General features: G+C 54.2%; 1 protein-coding gene across 1 annotated transcript; it reads left to right on the top strand.

Moving 5' to 3' along the window:
* The first annotated feature begins 381 nt into the window (after positions 1–381).
* On the top strand, positions 382–8,865 carry WNT4 (wingless-type MMTV integration site family, member 4). Its single transcript, XM_009076335.1, has 5 exons — positions 382–398; positions 4,593–4,828; positions 7,411–7,542; positions 7,854–7,996; positions 8,219–8,865. Exons 2-5 carry the CDS (start codon positions 4,681–4,683, stop codon positions 8,684–8,686), a joined length of 891 nt encoding a protein of 296 aa, XP_009074583.1. The 5' UTR covers positions 382–398; positions 4,593–4,680; the 3' UTR covers positions 8,687–8,865.
* Positions 8,866–9,501: the final 636 nt, after the last annotated feature.

Here is a 9,501-nt window from a genome sequence, read left to right as displayed (position 1 = left end):
TTTTCTTAAGAGGAGTTTGTTCTGTGAGTGTCTTGCCTGGATTTAAAGGCTATAAAGGGCACAATGAAGCAAGAAGACAGAACTTGAGCAAATGGTGTGGGCAGCAGCTCATCCCTTGATAAAAAAATAATTTGGGTTTTCTCCACAAGCAGAGCTGGTTTAAGGCTGCTTAAGTTACAATCTAGAGCTCTGCACAGCAATCCAGATGTGATACTAGGATGGAGATCTGCACTGAGACCTTGCAGAGAGCAGGAACTCTTGGGTTCCTCCTGCTGTGCCTGTCTGACTCTCTGTGCAGCTAGACAAAGGCTTTGGCTGTGGTTTCTATCACCTCAGCCCAGAAAAACAAAGTCTGGAGCAAAGTTCTTGTTAAGGACCAGGCAAAGTGCTAGATCCAGGTTTCCTTGGGGACCGTGGGATGCTGTGGATGGGTTTGGTCCTTGCTTGGGATCCACAGCTGTGAGCTGTGGGGTGGAACCACCACTGAGTGCTGGGGAGGGCAGAGCACATTTTCCAGCTCTTATTTCACCCTTCAGCTGCCCCAGAGAGGGGAAAGGGGAGGAGATATTCCCAGCTGGTGCCCCTGAATGTGGTGTGGAGAGATGCCATGTGAGAACCTCAAAGCTGAGGTCCTTCAACAAAGGGCCTTCCTTACATACTTGCCTCAACCTCTGGATCCCTCCTGGACCAGGGAGCAGGATGGGAGCCTCTTCCCCCCTCCAAAAATGCCTCTTTTGGAAAGCAGTGCTGGTTCTCCTGGGGTGTAGGAGGTAACAAACTCTGAGCCTGATGGGGCCGTGGCATTTTAGGCACAAACACCACCATCCCCACGGAGGGGCTGAGGAGGGATGATGGGACACAGAGGACCTGTCAGGGGGAAAGAGGCCAGAGCACTGTTCTGGAGAGCTTCATCTTCTTTGCCTGCCTTGCAAAACAAATTACCAGATCTCTTTTTGGAGAGCTGTACCTAGCTTTGAAGCATCCTTGGCCTTTGTTTTATCATCCCCAACAGCATTAAACGAGGCTTGGGGAGGCACCTTATCAGGTGCATCTCCTTGGAAAGGCTTGAAAGGCTTTTGTCATGCTTTTCTTCATCTGTGCTTTGAATTTATTGCTCCCCCATTGCCTGGAGAATCTCGAGCTGGGAAATATATTAGAAGATGGGCTGATGATGCCCCATCCTGAGCAGAGCTGAGGCTGTTACACCTGCGGCACAGTGCTCTCCTGCCAAGGAGCAGGCACTGACTCATCAGCAGGACCAGCCACAAGGCCTTGCAGGAGCTGCTTCCCTGGCAGGATAAATGCTGCTGGAGCTGCTGGGAAGGGCAGGAGGGGGAAGCCAAATCAGCACAAGGGGTTCGTGCTGGAGGTAGAATCTGATTTTTCCAGGTTCAAAGCTGCTCAACCAACCCACACTGTTTTGGGATGAATCTCACTGCTCTGCTGTGTGGAAGCTTCCTCATGCCCAAAGTGGAATGATGGCTGGACCTGGGAAGGGACAGAGCTGCCACAGGCACACTGTGTGTGCTCAGCATCCAATAGCCTCAGAGCTCCCAGGGGTGGGTCGATGCTTTCATCCCAGCTCAGCTGAGTGCAGCCAGATGTGAGAACAGCAGTTTTTGAACTCTGTGGCCAGGACTGTGGCACAGGGACACTCCCTGTGTGGTGTGGGCGGCAGCAGAAAGGTGACAGCCTTGGCTTTGGCCATGGTGCATTTTCCAAGCCACCCATGTGCATCAGGTCCTCAGCAAGATTCTCTGCAACTCCCTGACAGGAGATTGGAGTGAGGTGGGGGATGTCTGTCCTGCCATGGCTGCAGGGAGAGGATTAGATGGAATGGCCTTGAGCTGAGCCAGGGCAGAGTCAGAGGAGATGGTAGGAGAAATGTTTTCCCTGTGAGGGTGTTCAGGCCCTGGAATAGGTTTGCCCAAGGAGGTGTTGAAGTCATCATCCCTGGAGGTGTTTAAGAGGTGTCTGGATCTGGCACTGGAGGATATGGTTTAGAAGTTCCAGCAGTGACAGGTTAATGGTTGGACTTGATGCTTTTAGAGGTCTCCTCCAACCCTGTTGACTCTGTGATTCTATGAAACAAGGCTGTGCCCCTGGAGGAGCAGGAAGCCTTGGGCAAAGATGCTTTGCTGGTATAAAGGCTAGAAAAGCACTTGGCTCTGAAACCCCAGCAGCCTGCTGCTTCCTGCTGTCCAAGAGGCATTGCCTCCAGTGATCTCCACACACAGGGAAAGCTGAATGCTTTTGACATCTTGCCATGCAGACTCCCCACGGACACTGCGAGCCGAGCTGGCTTTCCCCCTGGCTCCCACGGCCCCCCCAGTTGTAAGCATGAAACCAAGCTGGGCAATAATTCTGCTGATGCACAGAAGAGAAAATCCTGTTCTCTCCTCCTGGGGCAGGCTGGCAGGGTTAATGGGAGGAAGAGGCTGTGACAACTTGATTTTGTGGCTGAAGTCAGCAGATCTGGCTCCTGGGACACATGGGAACAGGCAGGGAGCAGGAGCCACTTTTGCACAGTCACTTCTCGGAGGCGAGCAGGGCTTCAAAGGAAAAATCCTTAGCAGGATGTTGCAACTTGGGAGGAGGAGGCAAAAAAAAACCAAAACAGGCAAACAAAAAAACCCCCACAAGCTCTGTATGGCTGGGAAATGCAGAGTCAAGGAATGAGGTTTCCAAAAAAGCCTCTGCTCAGGACTTGCATCTCTCGGTGCAGATGAGGCAGCAGAATGAGCTGAGTCCTGAGGACTCTAAAGCTCAGTGTGGTCACTGAGGGGGTGCAAGCCTGAGTTTGGCCTGTCCCATGCAGGGGACTCACCCATGGCAGGTTGGGCTTTCACCACTGGCAGTGTCACCTGGAGGAGAGAGTCTCATACACACTTTACTGACAGCTGTAGAGGATCTTGGATTATCCCACAGCCTAGTTAGATTATCCATTTTAAGCTCCTTCTCAGATCCAGAGGCTGGGGCAGGAGGATGGAGCTGGGAAATGGGTGAGCATGGACACGTGCATGTTGGGTTGGGTGGTAGGCTGGGTTACTGGGATGAGGAGGACATGCTGAGAGCTTTCAAGGTGCTTGTCCCTAGAGGATGCTTCCTCATCCCTCTAATGCTGACACCTGAGAGCAGCTCTGTGACTTCTCCTGCTGAGGATGGGGCTATGCAAAGCAGACCATAAGGTCTCCACACAGGGCCAGGTCAGCAAAGACCTCATGGTTCAGGAGCTGGGCTGGTGGAGGAGGTGCCCAGCCTGTGTGATTCAGCCCCAACAGGCTCCTGGTGCTGTCCTTCCCACCTCAAGCCCTGCTTGCATCCCAAGTGACAGGAAACCTGGCAGCTCCCAGAGTCCATCCCTGCCTGCTGGGGGCTGGGGCAGCTGGAAGCAGGCTCCAGGAGGGAAGTGGTTTGGAGGGTGATGTTTGCTGGTGATGAGCACACAGCCACGCTGTGGGAGCAGTGTGGCAGATGGTGCTGGCAGCTGAGTGTCTGTCCTGCTTGTTTTGGCTGACTTTGGAGACCTCTGGCTTTTCCTAGTAGCACTTGGATGTGCCAGTACTCAGGAGACCTGACCGGGCACATTCAGACAACGCTGAAAATATCTTCCTTGCAGGCAACAGAGGCAAAGGGGAGGCAGCAGCTGGGCTGCCCCAGAGACAGGGACTGGGCTGCACAGGGATGGTTGTTTTGCTTGGGCTTGTACTGTGTCAGCCAAAAAAAATCATGGAATCATAGAATTTTAGGGGTTGGAATGAAGCTCAGAGATCATCCAGCCCCAAGCCCCTGCCCTGGGCAGGGACACCTCCCACCAGAGCAGGTTGCTCAAGGCTTTAGCCAACCTGGCTGTGAACACTGCCAGGGTTGGGGCAGCCACAGCCTCCCTGGGCAACCTGGGACAGTGTCTCATCACCCTCACAGGAAAAATGTTTTTCCTAATACCCAGCCTAATTTCCCTTCCTTCAATTTGAATCCATTACCCTTTGTCCTGTCCCTGCAGTTCCTAACACAGAGTCCCTCTGCAGCTTCCCTGGAGCCCCTTCAGCTCCTGGCAGGTTGCTCTGAGGTCTCCACACAACCTTCTCTTCTCCAGGCTGAACAGCCCCAACTCTCTTAGCCTGTCCTCAGAGGGCAGATGCTCCAACCCTCTTACCAACTTCGTGGCCTCCTCTGGACCTGCTCCAACAGTTCCATATCCTTGTGTTGGGGACACCAGAACTGTTTGCAGTATCCCAGGTGGACCTCATGAGAACAGAGGGGGAGAATCACCTCCCTTGACCTGCTGCCACACTCCATGGCTGCAGCCCAGGCCTGGGTTGGTTTCTGGGCTGTGAGCTCACACTGCAACTCATGGAGAGTTTCTCATCTACCATCACCTCCACATCTTTCCCCTCTCTGCTGCTCCAAATATGCATCCTACATAGCCATCACCATGGCACAATTAAGGTGACCTCAGATGGGCACCAGATCTCAGCTACAGAGTTGATGAGAGGTTCAGTCTCCTCACTTTCTGCAGGGCAATGTGTTCCAGCTGTGTTCATGCTCCCCCAGCCCTCTCCTCCTAACCCATTGTGCTGCTGTCGCTGCAGGTACCTGGCGAAGTTGTCTTCAGTGGGGAGCATCTCTGAGGAAGAGACCTGTGAGAAGCTGAAGGGCTTGATCCAGCGCCAGGTGCAGATGTGCAAGAGGAACCTGGAGGTGATGGACTCAGTGAGACGTGGAGCCCAACTGGCCATCGAGGAGTGCCAGTACCAGTTCCGCAACCGCCGCTGGAACTGCTCCACGCTGGACACGCTGCCTGTCTTCGGCAAGGTGGTGACACAAGGTGAGCTGGGAGAGCACGTGCCTGGGATATTGCTGCTGGGGGAATGGCTACAAGACCAGTCCAGTGGGCTGCAGGCAGGTTTTGCCTGCTTGCCCCTGAGCCAGAGTCAGGAATGACCCTGTGTTGGGTCTTAGGGCTCTTTTCACTATGTTGGGGGCAACATATCCAGACCTTTGCAGTTCCTCAGCATTCCTGAACCTTTGTCACACCCATTGCATGGAGGCAGCAGCCCAGGGCCTCAGGAGAGCCTGAACCTTTGACAAAACATGCCAGTTTGGAGCAGGGGTCCTGAAGTCACCCTGCAGACTCATCTCTTTCCCACCAAGGCCAGGAGCTTTACTCCACAAAGCCATGGCTGCATTTATTCCATCTCTTCTCTGGGCAGTGCCGAACTGGTGGCTGCTGCCAGGTCAGCATGGGGTTGCTCTGGAGCAGAGCATCAATGGGCACCCTCAGAAGGACATCCCACTGCTGCCTGAGACAAGAGAAACACACAGACCCTCAAGGACAGCATCATCACCTGCCACCAGCCAGCTGCCAGCCCTTGGGGGTTATGGGCAGGGCAGCCCCCAGATCCCAGCTGCACCCAGGCTTCCCAGAGGCACAGGGCTGTGATCACACCAGAGCATTGGGGTGAGGAGATGGAGGGGAAAACCCCTCTGCAACCCCTGGAGATCACTGAAGCATCCCTTGCCTCCCCTCAGGTGCCACGTCTGAGACACCCTCTCACCTCCCATCCCAGGACCCCTAAACCAAAGCTTCCCCCCAGCTCCTTGTTTGACTTTCCTCCCCTCAACGCAGGGGTGAAGATCTCTTCTTGTGAAGGTTCAGGGACTGGAAATACCAGAAATACCAGAAACTAAAAGTCGTCTCTTTTTAGGCAGCCACAGCACAAACCGACCAACACGATCCTACTATTAACCTCGATTAACTTGGAGGCAGTTCAGTCCCCACACTGGCTGGGGCCTCCCAAGCCACTGCCAGCTGGGCCACCAAAGTCTGGGCTGCGACCACCAAAGTAGTTGCCTTCTGGCCAACCATCAAGCTGGAGAGATATCTGCTCATGAGTCATCCCCCCTCTGCACCAAGCATGGGACCACCCCAAAAATTCCAGCCCTCTTCGCTCAGGGATGGAGGGTCTGTGTCCTCAACTGGCCTAGGAGGGCAGTGGAGATTTGGGTGTTGCAAGAGCTGATCCCTGGCCATGCTAAGGGATGCCCCAACTTCTCAAACAAGCTCTTCCCAACCATGTGGCATCACACAGGTAGACACATGAGCTGGGATAGGGCTGCACCCTGGGGACCAGCAGGGTTTTGTGAGGCTCTTTGGGAGCAAAGTGAGGTTTTGCAGGGTAGTTTTGGAGGTGCTGGGAGCTGCAGGACCCTGTGTGAGTGGAGCTGCAGGGGATGTCCCTGGATGTAGAAAGCAGACAGCTATTTTGGATGGAGGAGGGATTTCATGGCAGAGGTGCCCTACAAGCACCAGGCAAGAGTTTCTCCATATAACATTAGATGTTAGGAGAAATGTTTTCCCTGTTAGGGTGTTCAGGCACTGGAAGAGGGAATTGCCCAGGGAGGTGGTGGAGTCACCATCCCTGGGGGTGTCTGAATCTGGTGTTGGAGGATCTGGTTTAGGGTTTAGGGGTTCCAGCAGTGATAGGTAAATGGTTGGACTCAGTGATCTTGGAGATTTCCTCCAGCCTTGATGATTCCATGATTCTGTAAGCTCTGGAGAGCTCTCCCAACACTGGCAGTGCAGCCTCTGCCTCTCCCTCATCACCAGGTTGTCATTCACCCATCATTCATGTTTTTAATGTTGTGGGGCAGTTCCCAGCTCCTTCAGTACTGAAGGGTTTTCACTGCTGCAAAACATCTCCCAGCACTGAGGGGTCTCTGCTGAGACAGTTCCAGGCTTGGCACTAAGCAAACAGCATCCCAGGGGTGAACAGGTCCTGCATGGACATCTGGAGAAGAGAGGATTGTGTGGACACTTCATAGCAGTCTATCAGTATCTGAAGGGGATACAGGGGAGCCACAGAGGGGCTCTGTGTTAGGAACTGCAGTGACAGGACAAGGGGCAATGGGTTCAAATTGAAGGAAGGGAAATTTAAGCTAGATATTAAGAAAAAAGGCTTTCCCTGTGAGGGTGGTGAGACAGTGGCCCAGGTTGCCCAGGGAGGCTGTGGCTGCCCCAACCCTGGCAGTGTTCACAGCCAGGTTGGCTAAAGCCTTGAGCAACCTGCTCTGGTGGGAGGTGTCCCTGCCCAGGGCAGGGGGTTGGGGCTGGATCATCTCTAAGCTCCATTCCAACCCCTAAAATTCTATGACTCTATGATCTTGAGAGGAAGGGATGGAGCAAAAGGCTTGTCCTGATAGCTCTGCATAGCATATTTTGCCAAACTTTCAGACCAGCTTTTCAAGGCGGTTTCTATGCCAACACCAGTGTGAGGAGCAAAGAGGAGCAGAGCCACATGGAACAACCCACCAAGGCCTTTTGCCCACCTGGCTGCACCTCTCAAGAGATGCTCCCCTTGTGCTTTGGGCTTGCTGCCACGTTTCCCACCATGGTTTGTGCTGTTGCAGGGACGAGGGAGGCAGCGTTCGTCTATGCCATCTCTTCGGCAGGGGTGGCCTTCGCCGTGACCCGAGCCTGCAGCAGTGGAGAGCTGGACAAGTGTGGCTGTGACCGCACGGTGCAGGGGGGCAGCCCCCAGGGTGAGTGTCCAAATGGGGACAGCAGCATGGGGACATCAAACAGCCACACACCTTCAAGTCAAACCCACTCTCTGGAGCCAGGAGGGGAAAGTTAAAAAAAACCTCTAACTCCTGTTAGGCTATGTAAGTGCCCAAAAAGGCAACTAGGAGCATCACTCCCAGGGCAGAGAAAGCATCTCGTGTCCCTCAGGGACACACTCCCCAGTCCTCCCAGCAGGCAGCAAGACAGAGGTGGGGCTGGATTTTAGGAAGAGCAAGGCTGGAGAGTGCAAGCACCACAGTACCTGTGTCATCTGTGCTCTCTGCCTCAGGCTTCCAGTGGTCAGGCTGCTCCGACAACATCGCCTACGGCGTGGCCTTCTCGCAGTCCTTCGTCGACGTCCGCGAGAGGAGCAAAGGAGCCTCTTCCAACAGAGCCTTGATGAACCTCCACAACAACGAGGCAGGGAGGAAGGTAATGGCAAGAGGGGAGACCTGGGCAGCCACATGGCTCTGCAGCATCCCAGCTGGGCTTTGCAGCCGTGGCTTGAGGTGGTTGGGCTTCGTTTAACCCCATAAACTCATACCCATCAGCAGTGCTTTCTGCACAGCACTCCCTGGCCCCGTCCCTCACACCTCCCTGCTGCGTCCATCCCGTGCTGACTGTCCTGTCTCTCTCCTTGTGTCTGTTCTGCAGGCCATCCTGAACAACATGAGGGTGGAGTGCAAGTGCCACGGCGTGTCGGGCTCGTGCGAGTTCAAGACGTGCTGGAAAGCCATGCCACCCTTCCGCAAAGTGGGCAACGTCCTGAAGGAGAAATTCGACGGCGCCACCGAGGTGGAGCAGAGCGAGATCGGATCCACCAAAGTGCTGGTGCCCAAAAACTCCCAGTTCAAGCCTCACACAGACGAGGATCTCGTCTACCTGGACTCCAGTCCTGACTTCTGTGACCATGACCTCAAGAATGGGGTGCTGGGCACCAGTGGTCGGCAGTGCAACAAGACCTCCAAGGCCATCGATGGCTGTGAGCTGATGTGCTGCGGCCGAGGCTTTCACACGGACGAAGTGGAGGTTGTGGAGAGGTGCAGCTGCAAATTCCACTGGTGCTGCTCTGTCAAGTGCAAACCCTGCCATCGGGTGGTGGAGATCCACACGTGCCGGTGATGCACGGCTTGGGGGAGAGCACCCACCCATCTCCTCTTTAACTGACCCTGCTTCTCCCTTGCCCCACGGCCAGGACTGAGGAAGTGACCCAGACACTGCAGGGAGAGCACAGCTCTTTTCCAGAGACAGAACCCCAGAGAAAAACAGATTTTAAAGAAACAAAAATATTTAAAGTTTAAAAAAAATTGATCATTGTTGGCTTTTTGTTTTGTTTTGTTTTGTTTTGTCTGCTTGCTGTATTTATTGCTGAAGAATGTGTCTCCTCCCTGGCTGGATGGGACCTGAGACTCCCATCTGATGGGCTCCTGCTTACTCTGGAGGTGTTTAAGCCAAAGCTAATGCAGCATTTGACATCTTCTCTCATTTTACTTTGTTTAAGCCATGTTCTGAGCATCCTGGACCACCACTGCCCTGGCTGAGCCTCAGGAGGGCATGGAGCACAGCCAGGTGCATGGCAGGGGACAGGCAGGATGGCACTGTCCCCAGTGGAGCCCAGACAGAGTGATCAGTCTGTGAGGGGAATGTGGGACACTCCAGCACCTCGTTGTGGGATGCTTGATGGCTTCCTGGGCATTTGGTGGATTTTGGAGCAGCTCCAGTGGCCACTCTGATTTACAGGAGCTCCTCAGTGGCTCCTCAGAGGATGTGCTGGTCCCACCACGCTCCCTTCTCCCCCCTCTCTTCTCCAGCTTCTTCCACTGGAGACAGTGAAAGGCTGTGGTACCTACAATCCCCAACTCTGAATGGAGCTGGGAGCTGATGGGAGGAAATCCCAGTGGATTTCTTTTCTTCTGGCCCATAATTGCCCCCACCTT

This window comes from Acanthisitta chloris, unplaced genomic scaffold, assembly GCF_000695815.1.
Source record: "Acanthisitta chloris isolate BGI_N310 unplaced genomic scaffold, ASM69581v1 scaffold26266, whole genome shotgun sequence".
Taxonomy (NCBI): domain Eukaryota; kingdom Metazoa; phylum Chordata; class Aves; order Passeriformes; family Acanthisittidae; genus Acanthisitta; species Acanthisitta chloris.
The sequence above is the reverse complement of the archived record's forward strand: the minus strand, read 5'-3'. Positions and strand labels throughout refer to the sequence as shown.